The following is a 25,857-nucleotide window of genomic DNA, read 5'->3' as shown; positions in this document are numbered from 1 at the left end:
GACTTTAAAAAAAAAATGGAAACTACCGTTCTTTTTCTGGACCCCTCATATTATGATGAAACCAATTTTATATTCAGGCACAAGAATATTTGATTTGAACAAGTAGAAGTGGTTGTTTGATATTATTGTTGATAAAATAAATACATAATAATATCTAGTTAGTTGACTGGCTCTGTATGCCCAACGTCTACCTCAAAGTAATAGATATATAATAATCATTTTTATGCATGTAGAGAAGCTACAAAAAAAACTTTATACATAGCTGCATGAAATTAATTTATTTATTCATCATTGATTGATTCATTTAGAAATCATATTGTTTTTAAACGAAAGAAAAATTTATATACTTGATAAAAATATTTCACCGGTGTTAAAAACTTAAATCATAACTGTTTGGCAAATGAAGGAAACGCAGTAGTTTAGTATGCCGTAATTAGGAAACAATAAATGCACGGCAGCTTAAAATACAATTATTTCAATTGTCACCGCTTACATTTTTCAACATAAAAAGTAAGTGTAGTTTAAATACCCCTTCGATTCAATTCCATTCTACTCAGAATATCCCAGCAATTAATTTCCCCTAAGAAAAGTTCATTATATACCATTCGCTCAGTGTCCGTTTGTTTCTGCCACACCTTTTGTTTCAGCAAAACACGGAAATTTTAAAAAACAAAATATTTATATTTGTTTATAATGGGACTAACTTAACAAATAAATTTAGTTAAACCTACAATGTTCAATCATAAGCCGAACACATGTTACCGCTCGGGCGTCGTAAGCATTTGGGTATTTCTTGGCAAAAACATTTATTGTGAAATCTAAATGCCAATGGCCTTGTTATTAACGGAATCACTCCTTCATACAGCTCGCCCATTCAAAGTCTGTCGTCATTTCAGAAATTCAAATTGTGAAATAATAATTACTTCATTGGGACTATACTGTGATGTGATGATGTATTTTTATGTTTCCATATGACAAGTTTACCGACTGAGTTAATGGTGCTGAATTGAAGAAGTTTACTCCTTACAACGAAAATTATAAATAACACTAACGCATATCTTTGAGTAGTTTATCTTCCCACATGTTGAGATTCCACACAGAGTTTAAAAACATAAAAATTAGCTGTCCTTGATTTGTCCATAAAATGATAGAAGCAGATTCTTATTCTTGAGTCTTAAAAATATTATCCGACAAATCCAAATATGCTGAAGAAAACCTTATATAGAGATGGAGTGATTACAAAAAAAGACCATTAATTTTTATACAAACTCTCGGGACTACTCTTTCCGTTTGTTTCATACTAAAATGGCACGTACATCAAATCAGAACATGCTTCAGCGATTTTTATAGGGAAACCACAGAATGCTCTCTCTGGGAAGAAGACTCAAACATCTTTGGACAAAACCGATAGCAGCAAGACGTTCAGAAATAATGGCAGTAGAACAGACAAACTACGCAATCACAATGTAATGCAATCGTAGCGATGATGAATGAGGCGGATGCGGTTAAACTACTATTGCTGCTTGCATTCGGCGGGGTTAAACGCGCCGTCGGGGCCGACGCCACCCTTCCCTTTGGCACGGTTTCCTCCGGCTCGTTTCTTCCCGCTTTCCGGCTTCTCTTCTTCATCATCATCTTCACTCTCTTCCTCGCATTCTTCTTCCTGCAAATATAAAAATGCAACCCTTTAATCCTTCTAAAATCCAAATTAGAAGATTTTTCATCGATAGGAGTCGAGGAGGACTCGACATATGGAATATGAAAATTGAAATTTTCATTCAAATCTGCTCCCAGATGGAGTATACAGCCATTTCTTTAACTTAACAGATATCAAATGTGACTAACGGAAAACTAAACATATGAAGATTACTTCTGAATGATTGCACTGTTTTAATTTTTATGAGATTGTGATAATTCCTAATTGTAAAAATGGCTATTTGTACAAATGCATGATTTAATATTTTTCTCACAGTAAAGGTGATGGACGTGTTTTTTCTTAGCGAAATAGGCTAATTTTAATACATCACATGATGTAGTAGTTGAGATGAAAGACAACAGACAACAGCGTCGGCACAATGTATCGCATTTTGTACATTTCCACTCAAATTTGAAAATATAAATTTGTGCTCTTCCATTAATTCTCAGCTACTGATCAAAACATGTAGAATTCAGAATCTAGGTATATTCCAAGTTAACATGTTTTTTAATGAAAAAGGTTAAAAAACAATTTTATTAGCTAGTAAATATTTAAATAGGCAAAACCACCACCGGGTTAAATATAAATGCGGGAATGCATAATGTAAATAATAAGATTCATTATAAATATATATTTATATTTTCATACATCATAGTTAAACATAACAAACATACAAAATAGTATTATCCTTCACTGTCTTCACTGTTGTACAATCTAATGCTAAAGGTTACAATATCTGTATCACACTTGCATTTAAGCATTGAATGCAAACAGTAAGATATATCTTTAGGTCAAAATTTCTTTGAATGTTGGCTCTAAATTCCTATTGTATTATATACCTACCGATTTGTAACAATTAGTTATAAATGATATTATAATCCAGACTATGGATGACAACTGATAAAAATCAACATTATCAAAGAAAAAAATTGTATTTAAGATAATATGCTGATTCAGTTCTTTACTATTTTTTTTTACATTTATAATGGAGCGAAAAGTAAAAAATTAACATTACATAAATTTTAAAAAAATACTCTTATTGTGGCACATGCATAAAGATTTTGTTATAAATAGATGTATTTAAAAGAATCATATCATAACTGGTAATTAATTACAAACACTCAGCAGGAAATAGAGTAACAGATGGATAGTCGGTTGGTAGAAATATCGTAAACATCTTCATAAAGTTACAGTAAGTATCGAAGCATTAAATGGAAAAGCATTCAGTGTTTGTATACAAATCAATTTACAATCGATATTCAAATGTTGCAAGTCTAAAAAGTGTTTCTAAAAGATAACTATTTTTGACATACATAAAAACACACACATACACACACAAAAGAAGACTTCTATAAATTCAGATATGTATTGCCAAACAAAGTAGGAACTGACTCAAAAAAGGGTCACATAGAAGCGAAAGTGTCTTATCAATAGATGTCTTGAGGTTTTGCCCACTACAAGGAAATGAGACAAAAGAAAATAAAAATGTGCATTACAGCAGAATAGAAGAAGTGATATAATAATAAAGTATACTTCCAATGTTACAACACTAACAAATGGGAAATATTGAAAAAAGTCTATTAGATAAATGAGTATCCACCGAATGCAATCATGAGTTGAGAGACTTAAAATTCAACCGAATTAAAAATTATTTTATGTGTCAATTTCAGTAGCACTAGTTTAATAAAACATCAAATACTTTTGTTATTAAATGACTCATGAATTGAACACATATAAAACAACTCCACTCTCACCCCATATGACACAAAAGCAACTATGTAAATAAATATCTCATGAAAAATAGGGATTTCCTATTACAACCGATTCTCTTTTTGCATGGTCCTTATTTTTGTAACAGTGACTTTTTTTGCTCATTTATAGTAACAGTCTTCGTGAATATTGGAAACATCATTTTTGCCATTATGCATGACATGTCATTGTTCTGACACATTTATATTGCTCTCCAGTTTCGATTCTATTCCCTCTCTGGTTTTTATTTTTAAACATCTGGTTATATTAAATTGAAAATCGCAAACCATGTCAATTTATTACTTATCGTGTATTTAACTTATGAAATAAAAAGTTAATTCGATTTATTTTAGAGTTCGAGAATTTTATATTGTTATAGTTGATTGTATTGGCAACCTATGGAACGTATTCCCCGTGCAAAAAGAGAATCGAGTGTGTATTAATAATAAATTACAACTATGCATATAAAATTATGATAAATAGAACAGTATCTAATGTTAGGATAACAAATAAAAGTTGATATCTATTGTATAGAAACGTAAATTCAAAGAAATTGTACATTACAACTATGTATGAGATACACTACTCCAGTTATTGGTATCAATCATCAATAGCCATATAAACAATGAAATTTGTAAAATAAAAAAAAAGTGAAAACATAATATAAGATAATAAATGCACTTCGGAATCACAAACTAACTAAAATTGAAATGTTATTTGTTATTAATCTTTTAGTATTTTAAAATAACATGTAAAATGGACGTATTATGTTGGTCTTTCTTTGACAAAGTGGATCGGCACCCTGTACAGGTGTTATTTTTATTTTGTTTGTAGCTAAGAGCTTCCTTCCGTTGCTAATTAAAAAAAATTGAAATGAAACGGAATTTGCAGAAGGCATTTGGTATGAGCAAGTGTCTTGAATTTATTCGTCATCTTCTGTTGTCGCTTCGTTGAAGTCATCAAAAGAATCCTGAAAACAACAGACGGAGACTGTCAAGAACTTTGAAGGTATTCGCAATTAGGCAGGGCGATCTCCGCACCCGGAGAAATGGATATAATGAATAAAGATATTATGTTGAATATGGTAAAAAGACCACTTTTACCAATAATTCAATTCTCTTTTTGGAATCGCATCGGACATAACAAAACCTCATTTAGCAATAAAATATGACACCTAGACCACAATTTATAAAAAATGCAATAATATTCGACGAGATTTAATTACTTCTTCTACATTTGTTTATTATATCTATGCATAATATAGTAAGGTTAGTGAAGCAAGAAAGCATTAATATGTGAAAATATTCAGAACAAGTCAAATCTTAACTTGTGAATATCGAAAGCAAAACCAAGAGACATCATGTAAAGTAAAATTATGAAAGTAAGAAAAAAGAAGAGCAGAAGATTTAGTCAAATTTAAATGGAAAGCATATGTTTATATGATGTAGTTTCACTCAAGGCGTAGAAGTGGCAGTGACAAGTCTTTGGAGCAATGGACTGCGGATTCTAATCCCAAATGGACAACAACCACTCCTCGTAAAAAGTCTGCTGAGGTCTAGTTTTTCTTGGGAATTCTTGCTCATTTCAATCAAGCTTTATTAGATGTGATTAGACTCAAATACGTATTGAAAATATAAATAAAGTATAACACAAACAACACATGCAATAAAACCTACTGTCATAAAATGTCTACCAATTTCTACGCTAAGGAAAAAATATAGAAAGTGTGTAAATGTTTTGTATACCCATAGTACTTCAAGCATGCTAAGAGACAAAATATTGGTAAAATAAAAATTTCATCAAATGTGGAACCAAACCGTTGGGCAACTTCAACATGAAGCAGAGTTTTTTTAAATGAATCTGAAATTGTAAGTCTCGGGCAATGTGGAATAAAGATGATCACGGCGTATAGCATACATAAAGGCAACATTGCCAAATGATGCATTTACTAAATGCCAAATTAATCAAGTGAAAATGTACAGTTAAGTAAGTTAACACTTTTAGGGATCAAATTTTGAAACCAAATTACAATGCTATACAACTGTCGGAAAAACGATACTGTTGAAATACAAGAATGGAAAGCAAAAAGCTATAATTGTGGTAGTTGTTCAGTCTCTTTATGCATATTTTCTTTTTCCGTTCCCAAATATATTAAAATGTGTGTATTTTTGCTGGATGAGGTGTCAAAAACTTGAATAAGAAAAAGTCGTATGTACCTCCTCTTCCTCTTCTTCATAGTCCTCCTCTTCGTCGAGCCCCTCTCCGGTGAAGAGCAGAACAGCGTGCGGGACAACGCTCTCACGAAGGTAGTGACCAATCTCAAAGTCCGTCCTCATTAAACTCTGCAGCTCGTCCATCACGTCGTGCGATGCATCCGTGGGCACTACAACACCGACAAAAAGAAACTTTACAATAATAAATATAAGTTTCAACAAAATTTGAGTTAGGTCAAGTGAAATAGATGATAATTTCCATGAATTTGGCCACGTCCACCTCCCTAGAACTATTGACATTCAAGCGATCCCTTCGTCAATAGAGGTTGAGAAGGAAAAGCAATCATTCGTAGTTTTTATTACTTCTTATTTTATTATCCTCTACACCTCTCATACCACACCTATTCCATCGGTGACTGACGCACTTTTCTGAGTTCATTGCATACACGTGCATACACTATTTCGCATTTTTGATTCACGCAACGAACACCTGTCCTGCGGCTATGACCATTGGGCGACTGGTAAATGAATTATAAGTCCTTGTGATCGGTTGTACCCTTACATGGTTATTGTGAGCTCATAGTCGTAGCCCAAGCTAGAAATAATTGTAGTACAATACCAAGACCGACTATATGCAAGCCAGTGCACTGAATTGTGAATTACGATGGTAGTGGCAGTTATTGATTATTTTCGAATGCAATGCGGTAACTTGATCGCACTAAATCTGAGATGGACATGTAGACATGTTTCGTAAACATAGAGTATAGTTGAGGGATTTTCCAGCATGCTGTCTTTAGATAGGGTCAAGGGTCACTCAGGTGACCACACAAAAGTATAAGATAACCATTTGTTAATTATTTTTCTATTGGAGGTCTAACTTCTTTATTCATTTAAGAGTGATAATACCTACCTGTAATTATTTGGATTGCAATAACATGCGATGTTTTATCTCCGTAAAATACAGAAATTAAAACACAAACTTTCATAAGCTTACTATTTTTATGGTAATGACGGTGTTACCTATATAACCGTTGAACGGACCCAATGGAATGGGTGAATGGCTAACCATTCCTCTTAAAAATCTGTTAGTAGTGGCCTAGTTAGTATAGCGCCTGTCTCTGGTAGGAAGGACACGGGTTCGATGCCACGGTTGGTATAGCATTGTGTTTTTTCAATGTTTGATCCAGTGCAAGGATCCAATGGATTAGGCGAATGGCTAAGAACCATTCCTCGTAATATTACCTTCAATATTTTGTATAGTGTACCTCCACTTTGTAGTGGTCTCATAGGGTCCACTTAGGAGCAAAAATTGTAATTTACTTTTACTTAAATAGAATTTTTTTTTCTTTCTCTTCTACATACTAAACTAATTCTATTTTCAGTCAAATAGCAAATCTCACATCACACTACACTTGCTCTCTCCCACGGGTAGTAGTACTGGACAGCTAGGTAGTCATTTTATCAACTCATTTAGTGCTGACACCGCGACTGGCGCGTTTACGTTACCTAGCCATTCAATATAATTAACATAGTTAAAATTAATTAACAGCTAAGCAGCGATTATGGCACTCATAATGAAATTCAGAAAATCAAGGTGCTATTGTAATTATGCATTGTAAGGGCGGACTCACGATCGGGTGTGGTGAAGAAATTGAAGAAAGAGTCGTTCTGAACTTTCTTGGTTATCGTGCGGACAGATCCCCTTGACTTGTGCTTCTGCTTCTTCTTGATTGTCTTCACTGTCACATTCTTGTCTTTGTTCCAATTAATTGTGCAGCCCTATCGAAGACATGAAAAAAAAAGATTGTAATACATATACGGTAGAAAGACGTATCATTGAAAACAGCTGCATAATGTGACAAGTTAACTTCAAAAAGTCAGATGCGTGCCATTAACATATTCCTCGCGAGCGTCATCTAGAGATGACAGTGATCGCCGTATACGTAGCCCGCGAGTGGCGCCTAGAGGTGACAGTAAGTTTCTACTGTTGTATTTTCGTTATTTGGTAAGCAACAGAGACGAAATTTGGTTTACGAACTTGCTTCATTATTATTACTGACTGACCATTTTCCACCAATACCAATTGTCGCAAAATAGTTTATGGCCTTTACTAAAATAGTCCTTCATCATTGCGGTTACAACAGCCCCAGACACACCCAACTTTTCACTATCGGTAATTTCCGTTCTGTCGCCACAATAAATTATAAAATCTAAAATATATCCAGTTTCAAACATCACAAATAACTTAATCCCAAACCTATGCCTTTTTGAAGGTGTAAACTGCTTAAGGTGACGCATCAGTGAAACGCCAAATAATGTTCAACTGTACGCGCGACGAAAATTTGTACTTGCTTCGCATTCATTGAGAGAACGTGGAGTCGGACGCACGTCACTTTGCTGCGTGATGGCGACGGGCCAATTAATTCTAAAATCGTGTAAAGATGACTAAAAACTTTACCCATTTACTTTAAAAAGCAAACATGTCAATGAATATATTATTATTGATACTAATAGAATAATAAACAGAACATAAAATGGACGTATGTTGGATTTATATGAGAAATAATATTTCGTTTGACAGGCGTCATTTTCACCCGCGACCCGCAATCCGCACATCGCCTAGCAACGATCTTTTTAGACCGTGCCTCAACTAATGCATGGCCTAAATATAAGTCGTCCTTTAAATACTATAATGCTTTCATCTATACAGAGGTTTTCGTTGGGCAACATCGAGTCTTGAACAAATTTCTAGTGGTCGAGAAGTGTTCTAATTTTGTAAAGTCTATCACCAGCAGGTTCACTGTCAAGAGTAGTGAAGCATTTGCAAAATTAGCTCATAACGATCTCTGACCATCGTTTGGCTAAAAAATTTTGAATTCAACAAAAGGTCGGTGCTCCAGTGTTCCTCTATTATAAGACGGCGGTTTCTAGTCATCAATACGGTAACAGCGTAAAATACGTACAATTCACTTATGGAAGTATCATACCAGTTACGAATTCGCGCGTTATGTGTGTGGACTTGTGTGTTGGACAGATGGTCGTGATAGCCGTTGGTATAGTTCACTATTTTACCCATGTTTTCATTTAAAAAGTGTGTAAAAAAACTCCATTTCAGTTGAATTCTCATTCAAGCCTACACTAGGATTAACACCAGTATTAAAGTGTCAAAGTCATACACAATTGGCACAAATGGTCCCGCAGTCCACGTGGAGCCTCTTCTGGTGCTTCATGTCTAGAGGTGGAAGCCTCTCCCATATCATGGTCAACATCAGAAGGGTCGTCAATATCGTGTGGTTCTGCCAGCCCTGTTTCTCCTTCATCATCAGTTTCCATTTCATAATCGGAATCTAAGTATTCAATGGATTCTTGGGCTTCCTCATCGAATACTATATCACGCGCTGACATTTTGATTGCAATGTACAAAAATTAACTTTAAATATTTCACTACACAATGAATTACCTACACAAACTTATCACTATTACAAATGTATATAAAAATATATATGTAGAATCTGTGAACTCGAAATTATATTATTGAAATTTAAAATACTACTTAATCACATTTTCCACTAATTTTAATGGGTACAATGCATAAAATCTCAAATATTACTAAAATAATTACACTTAATCACAGAATCGCGTATTCAAAGTAATTTTATAAAAGCCGAAACTTAACCTGATAGCTGCCCGTAACGTAACGTTTACGTCATGCAGGGCGGCGATTCAGGCGCCCGTACCGTACGATATACGCCGAGCCGTTCTACGCGCTTGTATGAGTCAAATATTTATTTATTTAATTTTAAAACGTGTAACTACATTTCTGATCAGACCTTGCAAGCAAAAAACATTTGTACGGCGCATACATCGCGAGAATAAGGGAATTTCCCGAGAGGCCAAATCAGGGTTAGCTCAAAATTCCCCTGCACACTGGGATATCTTGTACAATAGGCAGTTGGTATGATTCGATAGTGATGCGTCAGTTGTCGCCGGAATATCATTTAGTCGGGATGCTAATTCGGAATGCTTTCTTATTCAGATTTGCGTTATAATTGGAATGTTTTCAATGTTTTTACATTGAAATTTAATTTCTATTGAGTGACCAAGTGTTTTTATTCATATTTCATATACAATTTGCGTATAAAAAAGTGTTATATTTACGAGTTTTGTTTTAGATTTTACCTACTAAACTTGAATGAAAAGAAAGATTTTCGATGTTTTTAGATAGAAATTGACAAAGGACTAAGTGTTGTGACTATTTTTTATTTGTATTTCGGATTCGATTTGCGTATACAAAGTGTTTTATTTACGAGTTTAGTTTTACAAATTTTATTATTCAAAATGGATGAGATCGACGAAGTTGGTGAAATCGATAACCTTATCGAAACAGTTGAATCTGAAGACGATGGAAGTGATGATTCGGATGTCGAACTTGAGGAAACTTTGGAAGTCGATGAAAGTGAAATTATCACACCGGAATCCACTGAAACACCGACATTTGAGTGGAAATCGGATATGTTTGAGCCACGCGCATTTTCCTTTGATGCTAACGTTTCGGGATGCAAAGCTGATAATTTGACTTCGGATGCACTCGAAATGGACTATTTCAAATGTTTCATCGATATTTCTTTTGTTGAAATGTTAGTCCGAGAGACCAACAGACAATTTGTATTTGCCACAAAAAATGTCACAGTTTTGAGTGATTGTCTACGGCGATGGGTAGACTGCACAATTGATGATATGTACACATTTTTGGGGCTGTGTATGCTAATGTCAAGGAATTCACGGAATAAAATATCTGAACACTGGTCTATCCACAGATTGTTATTTTCACCATGTTATTCCGAAACCATGTCCAGGAATCGTTTCGAACTGATGCATCGAATGTTGCATTTTTGTGACAATGAAACGCAGGTTCCCGGAGATCGACTATATAAAATTAGACAGGTCCTGAAGGAACTGAAAATTTCTTTCAAGCAGTACATGTGTCCATATCAGAACATATGTATTGATGAGAGTCTTCTCCTTTTCAAAGGCAGACTTTTATTCCGCCAATTCATCAGGACGAAGGCTAGTCGTTTCGGAATAAAAATTTTTGTAATGGCTGATTGCCAAACTGGTTTTGTCTTAGATGTAATTATTTATACCGGAAAACAAACTGAAATTGAAAAAAATAATTACATCGGTATATCCGGCAATGTGGTGGTAACGATGCTTGGACCATACTTGGAACTAGGGCATACATTGTACATTGACAACTGGTACAGCAGCCCAACGTTATTCAAGTATCTTTATGATCACCGGACGAATGCCTGTGGAACCGTAAGGAGAAACAGAATTGGGATGCCCAAATTTACTAAGAAATTGAAAAAAGGGGAAACCGATACATTCCATACTGACGAAATTATGGCTTTGGCGTGGAAGGATAAAAAGGATGTTACAATGTTGTCCACAATTCACAACAATACTTTCAAACCTACTGGAAAAGTAGACTATAAGACTAAAATTCCGATTTCCAAGCCGGAATGCATTGTTGATTACAATAAAAACATGGGTGCTGTGGATCGTAGTGATATGTTAATTTCTTCTGTAAATTCGACAAGAAAAACTGTCAAATGGTACAAAAAACTTTTTTTCCATTTGATAGATTTATCTCTGCTGAATGCCCATGTATTGTTCCAACAAAAAACTGGAAAAAAACAACCGCTGGGTGAATTTCAATTGAAAGTCATCGGACAACTGATCGAAAAACATAAGTTAGAACCAAAAACTCTTTTGAAGCGAAAAGCACCCTTACCCTCTAGGCTAACAGAAAGACATTTTTTGGGTAAAATACCACCTACTAACAATAAAATTAATGCGGCAAGAAGATGTTATGTATGTGCCAATACAAAAAATCAGAAAAGACGGAAAGAAACTAGGTATTTGTGCAAGCAGTGCGACATTGCTCTGTGTTTTGAACCGTGCTTCGAAATTTTCCATACACAAGAAAGTTTTTAGTGATTTTAATGTGTTTAGTATACTTCTTAGTGCTATAAGTATTAATGGTGACATTTTACAAAAATACTATAAAATTTATTTTTCAAAATACTTATATTAAAAAAAAAAAAAAAAAAATTCAACTAATTCTTGTAAGTGCAGTGTTGTGACAACCCTACCATACCTGAAAATTTTCAGACATTTTCACGAAATTGTGTATGAAAAACTTTTTCGCCGAACTTCAATTGAGGTCTCATATATGTAAGTGCATTATATTGGACTTTTCACTATTCTTTTAATTTTTTTATAATATAATTAATTCCTGGGCCCTGGGGAGTATACCTAGTACTTTCAGCTGGGCTGTTAAAAGGTTAATGGTATCGATAACCGTACGAAACCAGACACACACTGTTGAAATAATATCACCGCACTATTCCAAACTAAGCCGAAGTCGTAAATGACATTATGCGCCTGCACATATTGCGCAAACAACTGACGTGAAATTTGAATCGACAAAACTGATTATTTCGATTTTGAACGAAGTCCATATGGGTGGAGTCGTTGCTATATTTCGAACTATTTCATAAATGCTGGATGACAGAAATCGACAGATGTCAGTAGAATAATAATAAAGCAAGTTCGTAAAACAAATTTCGTCTCAGTTGCTTACCAAATAATGAAATTACAACAGTAGAAACTTACTATCACCTCTAGGCGCCACTCGCGGGCTACGTATACGGCGATCACTGTCATCTCTAGATGACGCTCGCGTGGAATAGGTTAATGAAACATGGTATTTAGCACAGATTAAATTTGAACGTATTGTATCATAAATTTGGTAGATCTATGATTGGAAACGAAAATAATAATAAAAATTAATACAACTCATATTTTGAAATACTTATAATCCTGTTACTTGATTATTTCGACAGCTGTCATATGAATTTCTCATTCCTACTATTATTTATGTGGCGCTGACACCAAGTGGCTGTATTCAGCTGCTTAAGATCATGTAAGTATGACTAAGCATCTTGCCCTGAATGTTTTACTCATTCGAATAGGTGAAAAAGGTCAAAGCAGAACTTACCACACATCGATAGATTTCTGGCCCCTCAAAATCAAATGGATTTTCAGGATCAGGTGTGCACTTCATGTGGTACTCCTTGGTCAATACTAGATTTGTGAAGTATTCATTAGGTGAGAAGTGGAACTCCAAAACAAAACCCATCGGATCCTTTTCCATTAGTAAAACTAAAAACCAATAATTGGAAGTAAATAAATATAAATACATACATAAAAAAACATTGGCATAGAAAGCATGGCATGGGAAAGTAGAATTTGATTTGCTGAAGGCCAGGATTGTCAAGCTTCATGGTGTATATTGCATTTAAACATTTTTTCAAAGACCAATGTTATCAAGAGTTTTACCTCAACATATTGTAACAAATGCACATGGCATTAGTACCTAGTTGGGATTTACAGACATTCCACATTTGCATTACAGAAAGGACGGTTATTATTTGCTTCTCGAAAATTGACTATTATTATTAATAGACTAGACCAGTTGTACGAAAATAATAATAAATGAAGGATAGACCGGTTATTTACTATGTACTTTAGTTTTTGTCAATAGGCACGTCACGCTGCTAAGTAAATTGTCAATATTTCTTTTTAGCAAAGAGAACGTCTTTTACATATTTCTACTTTTGATTCTCTTTTGTTCATATACCTACTAAAAATCTGGACGGTTAACCTTGTAAAATTATCAGGTTTTCGGTTATTTTAGAAACACCTGGTTTCGGTTTAACCCGATCAGGATGCTCTAGCTCAACCTTCAAAGTAACTTTACCTTTAATGTCTTCCAAGTGACGGAAAATAGGCTCGTCGTGTTCTTGCACCATTTCGGACAATTGAGTTACATTCTTGAAAATAGTCAGCCAGAAGTCGGGGATGCCTTTAGCATTATCTTCCTCTTCTAATTTTTTATTACTAGAACAAAAAAAAAGGTACTATTGAAAGAAGTACAAATTAAAATAATGCAAGCTGGATAGCGTAATGAACTACAGTCGAACTTGGTTATTACAATCACGGAAATAGCGAGTAATTACATAAAATAGTATTCTTTTAAACCTCTCGCTCTAATGATTTAGAATATAGACATATTTCAGTACGTCCATGTGCAGTGGTGTTAAGATTTTTTAGGTTTATTAATTTTTAACCTTTCTAATGCGGCAACTGACTTTAGTCAGCCTATACGCGCGAGTCATCCGCGCGTCAGCTGACTAAAGTCATTTCGATTTTCGTTTGCCTAGTACTGCTTTCCGCCAGGCGCGAATAATTCGAATATTGATTTAATTTATTCAAAAATCATCCTTCTCTTGACATCTGTCAATGGATAGCCTAAACTTTTGTTCTATCTAATTTAAATAAATATTTTTCGGGAGCGTGTCTTGAATAAAAATATATCAGTCATCGGGCCAATTCAAATTTGCCGCGTATATAGTGTCTTATCGCTTCTTAGTGCATGTGCGCCGAAGACATTTGACTGACGTGTTTGTAACGATACGAGTTTGCGATATAATAAGTTATATTGTTTTTTAGTGATTTAAAAACTATTTGGTGCGTAAACTGTTAAATAGAATATTCGAAAGTTACATTGATCAAAGTGAATTTACAAAATATTTTTACAAAAGGAATGCTTTTGGAGATTGCATTCATTCGCCTATCTGCCAGTATATTATCCGCGAGTTTATAGTTTCGGAAAATAATTTGAACCAGGTGTCATTTAAATATACCTAGAAGTCCGCGATTTAATATGTCTCTTTGTTTATCATTGATTAACATTTTTAAATACTATTTTCTGGTTATAGTATTAGGTGAAACAGACAAAAATTATTTATTTACCCTAGTTATCAGCCATTTATAAAGAAAAGACACGAACACTCAGACGCCCGTTCCCGCATAAATGCGGAAATTGTCGTATTACGCAAACACCAGGTGCCGCGCTACTGAATTTTTATACACTGCGCGGCAAATCATCGTCTGCTGGTGTGAGACAGACACTTGAGAATTATTTTTTTCGTAATACTATTCAAAAGGGTTTGATTCATGACTACTATTTTTTTTATGTAGAATTCTTCTTATATTTATAGTCGAAAATAACTCGAGTTACTTACTATCACGTCATTATAATAAAATAAGAGATTACCTATTCTAGTACCAGGTTATTGAAGTAATATAATAAAAAAAAAACAAATGAACTTGAAAATAAAATTGTGGTGACTATAAAGCATTTAGAAGTGCAAAAAGTGTTTGAAATTTAATATTTTACGAATTGTAATAGGTATTCGAAAAATAAACCATTTTGTTATATAAACTATGTGTCATTCGATTCCATTCAGTTCGGGGTCAATGGTAGGTACAAACCAGGCACTGGTGGTAAGTACATCACTCTCAAATAGCCAGTAGTTCTCAAGGATGATTTATTTATATTCGGCCTGCAGTGCTGCAATGTGTATGCGAGTTCAAACAAAAGTTACACAGTTTGAGATGTCCTGGATGCTATAAAAATGAGTTATTTATGACTGATATTTTTTCAACACACTGAACAAAAATGCTCATAAAAGTCATAAACCATATTATTATTCATTATGTGTATGACATATTTGTCGAAATGGTAGCCGGTAGACTATAAGAATACTGAACTGTTCACACTTGTTAATCTGTCATCGACGCATTAGTCCAGCACCATTTCGTAAGTGTCATGGCGCCGCTCGAGTAAGCTGGCATTTTTTCAATGAAGAAGTCTTGTTCGTGATTTCTTATCAGATTTAGGCGACGAATGTTTATTTTTAGAGTCACATAAAATATTAGGTTCTGTCATAATCATTTTTGAACTTGACTCCGATTTTTTACTACTCTATTTGTGTATGTTTGACTGACATTTATTACGATTTATTGATGCTTGAAATCACAACGCGCACTGTTGTACTAAGTCGGGATTCGTAACGCTTAGAAAGGGTTAAACGCATTTACAAAACCATTAGTAAAATTAATGTTAACATTATATAGTGACATATTTACGACAAAAAATTATATTTTATAATCTTTTTGATCCCAAATTTGACAAGAATTAGGTATTTTATTATTCAAAAATGGGCACAATTATAATAATTTTTTATAATTAAAAAGTAATAGTATAAGTAATTTTTAAAAAAACGGTACATGTTCAAACACGCACGTTACCATGATCTTACTCCCTACATCATTTATCGTTTGTCAATTTATGGCTATGGCCGTATGTTGTAGCTTAACCACTGGGAAATCTTATTCTTAAGTCAATAATTATTATAAAGCAATCATTATTCGTAGGATGTTTATCACATTTGAATGGTCAAAGACATCGCTTATAATCAGTATCTTTAGAATTATCTTCAAATGTGTTAATTGTGCCCATTTTCTGAATAATAAAATGCCCAATTCCTGTCAAATTTGGGATCATAAAGATTATAAAATATAGTTTTTTGTCGTAAATATGTCACTATATAATGTTAACATTAGTTTTACTAATGGTTTTGTAAATGCGTTTAAAAATTAACAAACCTAAAAAATCTAAACACCACTGCACATGGATGTACTGAAATATGACTATATTCTAAAACATTAGAGTGAGAGGTTTAAAAGAATTAATTTTATGTAATAAAAATACTTTATGCAGTCATCAAATGTTTAAAATAAATATAAAGGATAATAAAGCTTCAAAATTATATAAATAGATTATCTACAACGTTTAAGGAATGTCCAGGGTTATGCTCTGAAATATAAAAATACCATAAAAACTCCATTTTGACCTACGCTGAGCATGTGGGCCCTTAAGTGTCCAAGTACCTAATTGGTGTTTTCGCCGACAACATTGAAGAAGTATCCACGCATGTGGTTGAAATTGCATGTAAAAAATCCAAGCTTATGGTACGTTTACATCTGACACTTATACCGTTATACTTATTTTATGTGTCTGACATAAAATTTCACTTACTGTTTACACCTGCATGGATCTGACATATTCTGGTATACTTCTCGTTGAAATAAAGTCTCGACACTTTATTCAATGGCAACATTGGAATAAATATATGCGGTGTTTACATATGAATACGTGTATTAATTAAGGGTCTAAGTACCAAAAAGTAGTATTGCCTGTAGTTACAAAATACCGAGTCATTGTAGTAAAATTTCATGAAGCAGACCTTTTGAAAAATGTGGTTTTACAGTGTGAAGCAATCACGGCAGCTTCTATAATTTTAGGTATTAAGAACTCGCAAGTGTCAATACATCATGGTCAGCCATTTTATATTGAATGCCATTGACCACTGCAGTGCTATTTACACAATTATAAATAAAACACGCCAACAGACTTATAACGTCGACATGTTTAAATATTTTGCTGTATTTTTTTGACTTGCTTGAGGCACTTAGACCATAGTTGAAGTTATTGGCGTTGGTATGTAGAATATTTTTCTATAAAAATGTCAGTTTTTATCTTTTTGGTACTTAGCGCCTTAATTAATACACGTATTCATATGATATTGTAATTTATTCGGACACTTATTTTGTATACTTCTCAAAAACGTTATGTCAGTTGTCAATATGGGAATGTTAAAAAAGAAAGCAGCGAGTATTATTATTTTAAGTCTTTTGGCAACAAAAAGGAGGAAAAAATGGTCTAGATGGGTGTGGGAATGGATTCAGCGACGAGAAGAACTATGTGCCTTCCGTTTAATGTCAGAGTTTAAAATCGAAGATCCAACTCAATTTGTGAACTTTAGTTTGCAAGATTGGACCTTTTGCCAAAAAACAAGACACACAATTTAGAAATGCCATAAAAGTGTAGAAGAACGATTAACAGTAACATTGCGATATCTAGCACTTGATCGTCATTGCATATTCAATATAATATTATCGTATTACGAGTGCAGGTGTGGGCCAAAATGAATTAGGTAATACCATTTGAAGCACATTTTTTCTTCACAGAGTGCATCAGAATTAATCATTGTGCCGAGAACAAGCGAAGCGATATTTTATTTTCGAACAAAATCCATAGAACTCGGCACATCCGATTTATTTCTCACTGTCTATGATTTTTGACAGATCGCTACAGTACATTATTAACGTAAACGTTGGGCATACATTCATGGTGTACCTATGATAATTGATTGTCCGTTGTTTTAGAAATATACATATGCAATTCACTAGGTACCTGTCAAACTACGAATAATGTGTCAGGTACTTGATATAAAAGTAGACGGTGGTCCAACTTCGGTGATATATTGCGGCAAGTTCGGAATTGTCGAATACGCGGTGTTTACATTTGCGTATATAAGTAGATTGAATAAGTGACAGGTGAGTGTCGACACACGCAAAATAAGTGGCTGGTACAAATATAATTACTGTTTACACTTGGTGAATATGGTGTCATACATAAATATGACAATATAAATGTCAAATGTAAACGTACCATTAGTGAAGTAAGTAGGTACCTACCAGTGCCGGCGGCTCAGCACTTCATACAATAAACAACTTCTTTTGTAGTTTATGAATGCCATGCTTGTTTCGACGATTTTTACCATGTTTTTCAGATTTTTTATGTTCTATGCTTAGACTATGTTTTATGCTTAAATAGAACGTGGCGCGAAAAATGTATATATTTAATAAGTAATGCTTATAACGAGAAAATTCAGTCGGTCCCATCTTCCTCGTAACAACCAAGTTTGACTGTAATTATGTAGAACTTCTGTGAATTAAAAAGAATATGGCACTGACCAATAAACCCATGGCTACCTTGAGGACACGCAGATGATTGGTCCTTACAAGTACCAAAGTAAGAGTTTACCAGTGAGATATCAGAATAAAAAAATAGTGCACTCACTCAGTTTCCGGTTTAGGTTTATCTGTGATGGCTGTCTTTTCAAGGCCATCAGCTATCTGTTCGTCTTCATTGTCACTGTCCCACTGGCACTCAGTGTCCACTGGCTCGTACCGACCTGTTATTATCTCCGCCCTCTGCAAAAAGACAGACACATAGAATAATACATAACAGCTAATTATCATAAGGCATATCCAATTATACATGGAGCATCTGTATAGATAATTTTATTGGTTTATGAAATCCAGAATCCTACTTTTTGACCCTGATACCTCATAAAAGATAAGATATTTGCTTCCAAGCCGGAGCATAATCGCTTTCCACATAAACTTTCTTTGCTAGCCAATTCATAGTTACTTTGAAGGAATATTCTCGGATAAAGTTGTAGTAACGTACAAAAGGGTCATGTTGGCCACCACATATAGGAAAATCATAGTGTCCCTCCTGGCACTGAGCACAAAGATATGTCTTCCTTGCTGGTCCACCGGTAAGCACCACGTCGCCATTTAAGTAACCCATTGTCCGTCCCCCCTCATCGACCATCATGGCGATCAATGTGTTAATCTACCAACATTTCAGATGCGTTAATCAACTGGGTTGTCTGGGGGAGGGGCAGTGTTGTTCACACAGGGGATTATTGACGGTGGGTTGATGTCTGGGGGGTAATTGTCCTGTTACTGCGAAATCATATCTTAACCCTTTATAGGGCAATTTCTTTTTTATAAATTTGAAACTCTCTTCTTCAGCCATTTCCATACTTCCAATGAATAATTCGTGGTTGCCAGTTGGCCAGAGCAAAGGTTGGGAAACATCAAACTGCCAGCGAGTCCAATCTGCTGACCTCCCATGGCGATCTTCGGGCAATGTATCGTCGGCTGTAGCTAATGGCAGTGATCGGCCCCATAAAACTGCCCTCTTGGCGAAGAGAAAAAAATCGTCGACAGAAAAACCTGGTCGAGCTGACCTTCAGGAGCGCTGGGGTAATCACCTTGCCTCTTTAAAAAACCAACCAATTAATAATACACCACCAGACAGTTTCGCCTCGGATGACAACTGACTCTGTAAACAAACGACCTAGATGGATGTGGACAACAAAACCAGTAGAGTAATCCTCTGTAACAACTCGAGCATACGCATAAGTACATACAATGTTCGCACCATGCGTACTCTCAGAAAGTACCACACATCCACAACATACGCCACACACACCATACACACCTATGGTATGGACGTCCTCAGGCAGAATGAAGTGTGCTGGAAAGGTGCTAGGAGAAAGTTGATTGAGGTTGTTTACTCAGGTCGGGACCAATATGATATGCAAAACTCTACTACGAATATTTAAAATAAAAGTAAAAAATAATCAATTTTCTGAAAAAGGGGAGAATTAATGTTGGTTGACGTATCGACCACTGGTCATTTACGACATTGTTTGATAATTCATATATTATAAAATATAATATATATTATTATAAATACTGTTTATTCTAAAACATAATTACATTTTGTTTTGACAATGATTAACATAAGCCTCAAAACATATATAAAGGTAGACTGCATTATTTGTATACATCTGAAGTAATACAATATGCAATATTTACAAAAGCAGCCTGCCAAATATTTTTGATTTCAAAATTGTCCCTTTGATGAAAACGTTTGTGAACCCCTGCTCGAGAATAAGGCCAACTTTTTCATATTTTCGCTGAAGAGATAAATTTCGCGCGCGAACAATGTGGATTGTGAACGCACGTTGGTCGATTTAACCACCTCACATTAACAAATTTTGCATGCAATTTGGGGTGAATGTCACATTGCTAGTCATTCTATCACCCAAAAGCGTTCTCAAGAACATCTCGTTTTATCAAGGTTAACGGACAGCATAAGAATTATCAACCGTAATGTTAAAGGTCGATATTTAGGTTAATTACGATTTATGCCCTATAAAGGTGAACTGAAACACTCAAAGGGGTTAAAATCTTTGCCGGAAAAAAGAGTGAATCGCTTTGTTATACAGTATTTTGTGATGACCTCACCTCACTAAGAAAGCGCTATTAAATGACAAACCATAGTTATGACAATAATATAACTCCACAGAGCGCAGACCTTATCGAAGAACGGATAGTACTGCTTGATGTATTTGATTTCTAGAGCGTGCACGTCTTGGTAGAACTGGGCCTCAATGTTGGTTACAGACAGCTGCAGGTTCTTGAGGGCGCGAATGCGGCGTTTCACGCTAGGCGGTAGCTCTGCCATCACGTCCACCTGCAATCTCTCTTGGATCGCTGCCATTTTACTGCAAAAAAACACATGAAAACACATTAATTAATTAATTTAAAAAAAATGATATTGTTTTTTTTTTTAATCTTAATATGTACAGTAATTCCTAGTGGATTGTACCTCCTTTGCTGAAGAAATAATTTTTTAATCATTGATCCTTTTTTGTCATCACTTCCATACATAAACGCTCCAGAATGCTCTTCTATAGAATAACATTTTTGCAATAAAAGCTCGGTACATATTTTTGTTATTAGATTTTGACCATATGGACTACAGTTTTTGGAAAAAGACAACTCGAATTTCTATTTGTGCTCAATTGTCTCCGAATTGAAGGTTATTTTGACAATTGGCTTACGGTGGAAAACTCCACTAATATAATTGTAAGACAAAACAATAAAGGTTGTACCATATAATACTACACCAGTGGTTCCCATGTGTAGCCCTGGTGGCCGCATGCGGCCACCAACATAAGTATTTAATTTAATTAACTGGTCTAACGTTAAATATGCATTATTGGAAATGAGTCATGACCAGGCACTTAAAAACCATTTTAATAACCCCACGGTTGAAAATTTTTGGTCGAAGTTATACGTTGACCAAGAATCTCAAGTCAATTCAAAGAATTGGCAACAACAATTAATTGCTTTATTAATATTGTCGATATTTCCTATTACTGTACGCTGTGAAAGATCATTCAGTGTAATGCACTTCATAAAAAACAAATATCGAAGCAAATTGACAGATGTAAACTTAGAAGCAGCCATGCGGCTCGCTTGGAAAAAAGAAATATTGAGGAATTGCCATTTGCATTATTTTTAAATAAATAGATATTTAAGTACTAAAATGTTCAAATGTCTTTTATTAAATGGACTTATCTATAAATAAATTGATTTTTTTCCAGTTTTTTAGTAAATAAAATTTAACTTTAATTTTTTCAATCACAACAAAAGTGAAATTTGGTGCGGCCACCATACGTTTCCATAGAACTGTCAATTGTGCGGCCACAGTTAAATTTCAGGTGAGAACCACTGTACTACACAATACCTACTCTAATGATACAATGCTGTCCAATATTATTATCGTTTATTTTCTGTGGAATTTTAACAACAGAATTTGGAGATATTTGCTTTACATTCATTACTGTTTCCTGCTCCTAGTCCTAGTCCTAGTATGACTTAATTGACATAATTGACTTCAATTGGTGTGACTACTTTTGACCACACAAATTAATTGGACATTCTTTTTTGCACTACAAAAATGAGCCAACTTTTACACGAGGTCCTATCTTTAAAAAATCACTCTTTTACCAAAGACAAAATTAGACCAGTGTTAAAAAAAGTTTAAAACAATACTAATTACATGATACACGATTGAAAACGCTATGGAAGGAATACAATTTATTCATAGTGTGTGGGTAGTAATTTCAACATGTCACAATATAATGTTCTACTTTCTTATTAGGTATGATGACAAACCAATCTACGGTATTCCAGCACTGCGACCCATCACTCAGCATGGTCTCTCCTTCTGACCGACATTCAAAACATAATTTTTAAATAATGGATAAAAGCAAGGATAAAAAAATATTAAATGAACGGACAGGATAACACTCTTCTATTTATTTGCCACTCTGATTCTCCCAATTGAATTTGTACATACGAATCCATCATGCAATGCTTATAGCTTGAACCAACTCCTATCGGGGTCCCACAGCACCACAGCACCACAGTATTTATTGACAATAGTTATAACACCATATAAACTCAAATGTTAGTGTCGGTACTCCCCACGTGCAATAAAGCAATCTTTGGTGAATTAAGATAGGATAGGTAACTTCAGTAATAGAAGTCTATATACAATTAAATTGGATAACAAATAGTGAATTAACTGAGTGTGAAGATGAGATCCTTGGCCAGTCATATCAGATTGCTGACACCTAGTATTGCCAGCACATTGTCAAACTGTCAAATTAAGGAGGTTGCACAGCCAAGAGGATCCCCGTCTACCTATGCTTCTGCTGCCCTCTACCTTCCTTTGCATTATGATTTCAGAGTAAAACAAATGGTACGCCGTCTTGCGGAAAATATGACCAAAGTATGCAACTTTACTGCATCTGTAGCTATACGTTCTCCTGTCTTAAAACCTCCTGAATATTACAAATATGAAAGATTTACTTCCACATTTTTATGTACATGTGGATTTGTAATAAGACGAATATTCAGTCACCCTCTCAGGTCCAATGTGCTACAAACATATTGATCGAAAAGAGGTTGAATCCTAGACATCTAAGAATCGAAAGACCAATATTCTGATTTCTGTTCCGGCGTATTGTAGTGAAATTGAGGTCATTGAAATATTTTTAGACGGCGACTGCAAATTCTATCAATTTTGTTGGACACAACTGAATTTATGGTTTGGCCTAGTCATTTAAAATTTAATAAAATAATAAGGAAGATGGACGGAAACAAAAACAAACCGAAAATAATACCTTGCCATAAGCTGCTTAGCGGCTAGATCGGCCGGAACCTCCTTGTCCTCCTCTCCAGATTCCACATTGGAATCATCGGTAGACTTTTCTACGGATCCCATTATCTGGGATGCAAAATAGATGGTAAATAAAATAATGTTAAAAAAAACAAAAGGAAATGAGTGTCTGCATGTAGACATTTGTTGTAGGAAAGGTTATCAAACCAAATGGGTATACAAAAATATATCATCGATCGGCATGTAACGTTAAATAAATTGTTGGTTGACAGTGAACCTATTTACCACAACACAACAATGTATTTGTGATGCTACTGTATCCGAATTTAAAAAAAAAATACCCATAGATTTATAGATTGACATTATGTACGCTACGGGTGCAACATAACTATATACACTATATTATTATAATATGTAACATTAATTATATTTAAATATATAAAAATATTTCATTACGAGTGTTACATGCCGAAAGATATTATTATAAGTCTTCTTTCAAAAGTCACACAATTTCACAGAAAAAAAATGCTTACACTAGTTCATTTCAATTAGTCATTTATGAGAAAACAGTTGTGGATAGTACAAAATGCACAGGTTCACTAGCAATAGATAAAAAAAAACAAAGAAATGAATGCTCTGAAAACGTCGTTCGTATCATAGTGTAATCAAGCTATTTCATAAAATCAATGTAATATGTGTAAATGAAAGATTTTAAATTAATCCTAGTCAATCTATATTCTATTCAATATCTGCGTAAACAATTTTATCAGTTAAACTTCCAATTTTTCACATTATTTAAAAGCGACTAATGGTTTCCAAGTCGATTACCCCCGTGAACCACAATTACAATATAATCACAAGAAACCACTCAGTACATTTAGGACACTAAATAAAATATTTTGTTTTCAGAAAGATATTTATTAATAAATAATTTTAAAAAGTAAAACACATTAAAATTATTAGAATATCACATTTAAAGTTGGTCAACAATATTATGAAAAATTGTGGCTGATACTGATTTTGCACACAACCATAAGTTTAATATTATTTTACCAACAAAAGACAGTGTGTATATTTATAGTTAATGAATTTCCATGCAATGGAAAAGTAGAACCTGAATCATTAAAGAGAAATATAAAAAAAAACCCCCCAGAGCTAACCGACTTTGAAACCGATAGATAGCCTCAAATTTAATAACTTAATTTTTCAGTTAAAAGTGCATTGTAACAATTTGACATTTCAGAGGTCATCAACTTTACTGATCCATCACCCTTCTTTGCGGGTTGAATTCTAGCTAGTATTTCTGGCATTCATACACCCAAAGATTTATTTGAATCATAAGTGATAACCGTACAGTAAGATCGATTCACACCAATCTTATGTTATTATTATAGAAAGGTTCAATTCAAGGGTAGTATTCATGGTAGGTATCCCTTTCTTCCAAGGTCCTAAAATACTGGGGTTAGACCTCATGACTTTTCTTCAAAATGGTGTATTTTCATCGACCAACAATACATTTTTGAGGAATTCCGAATTATGATAATGTTAAGGGTTCTATAAAATCTATGGAAATTGCGAATTTCAAAGCCAAAATAAGTTAATATCGAATTAAAATGGAAGTTGTCTTCCTATTATGATTAAATAAAATATTTTTTGTACAAATTTCATTTAGGTATTCCGTACAATTTTATTGTTGAAAAAGTACAAATCGCGAAATAATTGTAAGCCCAGTTAGTAGGACCTACCAATCAAAACTAATTAAGGGCAAAAATTAAATAATGGCATAAAATGTGTTTTATATAAAAATGAACTATTCCCGATTCGATATGTAGCAGGCCGACATTGATTATTTCATATCGATAGGAAAATAAATGCAAGCCTATAATAATTATTAATCAAATCACATACATATTTCTGCTTGACACCTACCTACTAAAAATCTAGTCGAATTACAAATCGTCGGTCAAACTGCACAAAACTCTCAGATTATAAAGAAACCATAAATAAAATAATAGAATTGTGTGGAAGGTTGACGGCACCGAAAAAGGACAAAATAAAAGAGAGATAAAAAATCAAATAAAGAACAAAACCCATGACATGATACCTAGGTTACCAAAGACGTAAAATTATTTTCGTGTTGATTTGTTAAATCGATACTTCTCGCGACGTAGAGTATTATTTCAGCCGTTTTTAGTTAATGAAATCAAATAAACTTTAATTAACAAATAGTGAAGTGTCTGTCAAAAACATAATGCGCAATTCGGAAAACAAGGCAATAGCCGACCACATGTGCACAATAGACAGCTACTTTGAAAGTAAATTGCGGAAAGTACTCCTGCCAGGGTCCCGGCAAAACCATGCAAATAAAATAGGGAAAAACTAGGGGCAGGTTTATTCACAAAGACTTTGTGTTGAAACATGGCAAATATATTTAAAATAATTCATACCTCTGGATAAAACGACTGGCGAATCGGGAAAGATGGATACCGGTTGTACAAGACGGCAGTCGAGGACAAGATTGCAACTGAAGAAAAATAAAAATCCGA

At 34.2% G+C, this 25,857-nt stretch overlaps 1 protein-coding gene across 4 annotated transcripts; it reads right to left on the bottom strand.

The window, feature by feature from the left end:
* On the bottom strand, positions 1-25,810 carry Nap1 (Nucleosome assembly protein 1). Of its 4 annotated transcripts, none has more exons than XM_085961283.1 (9): positions 25,759-25,810; positions 23,316-23,419; positions 20,654-20,843; positions 18,557-18,690; positions 13,484-13,623; positions 12,722-12,885; positions 7,290-7,437; positions 5,662-5,828; positions 1-1,663 (listed from the first exon to the last, which is right to left on the bottom strand). In XM_085961283.1, exons 2-9 carry the CDS (start codon positions 23,414-23,416, stop codon positions 1,514-1,516), a joined length of 1,194 nt encoding a protein of 397 aa, XP_085817409.1. In that variant the 5' UTR covers positions 23,417-23,419; positions 25,759-25,810; the 3' UTR covers positions 1-1,513. The 4 variants fall into 4 exon arrangements, with proteins under 4 accessions (XP_085817409.1, XP_085817411.1, XP_085817410.1 ...); XM_085961284.1 differs by lacking the exon at positions 1-1,663 and adding an exon at positions 2,340-4,415; XM_085961285.1 differs by lacking the exon at positions 23,316-23,419.
* Positions 25,811-25,857: the final 47 nt, after the last annotated feature.

This window comes from Rhyacophila brunnea, unplaced genomic scaffold (assembly GCF_057557595.1).
Source record: "Rhyacophila brunnea isolate RB1 unplaced genomic scaffold, BYU_Rbru_1.0 scaffold_12, whole genome shotgun sequence".
NCBI classification, from domain to species: Eukaryota; Metazoa; Arthropoda; class Insecta; order Trichoptera; family Rhyacophilidae; genus Rhyacophila; species Rhyacophila brunnea.
This window is presented reverse-complemented; position numbering and strand designations above follow the sequence as displayed.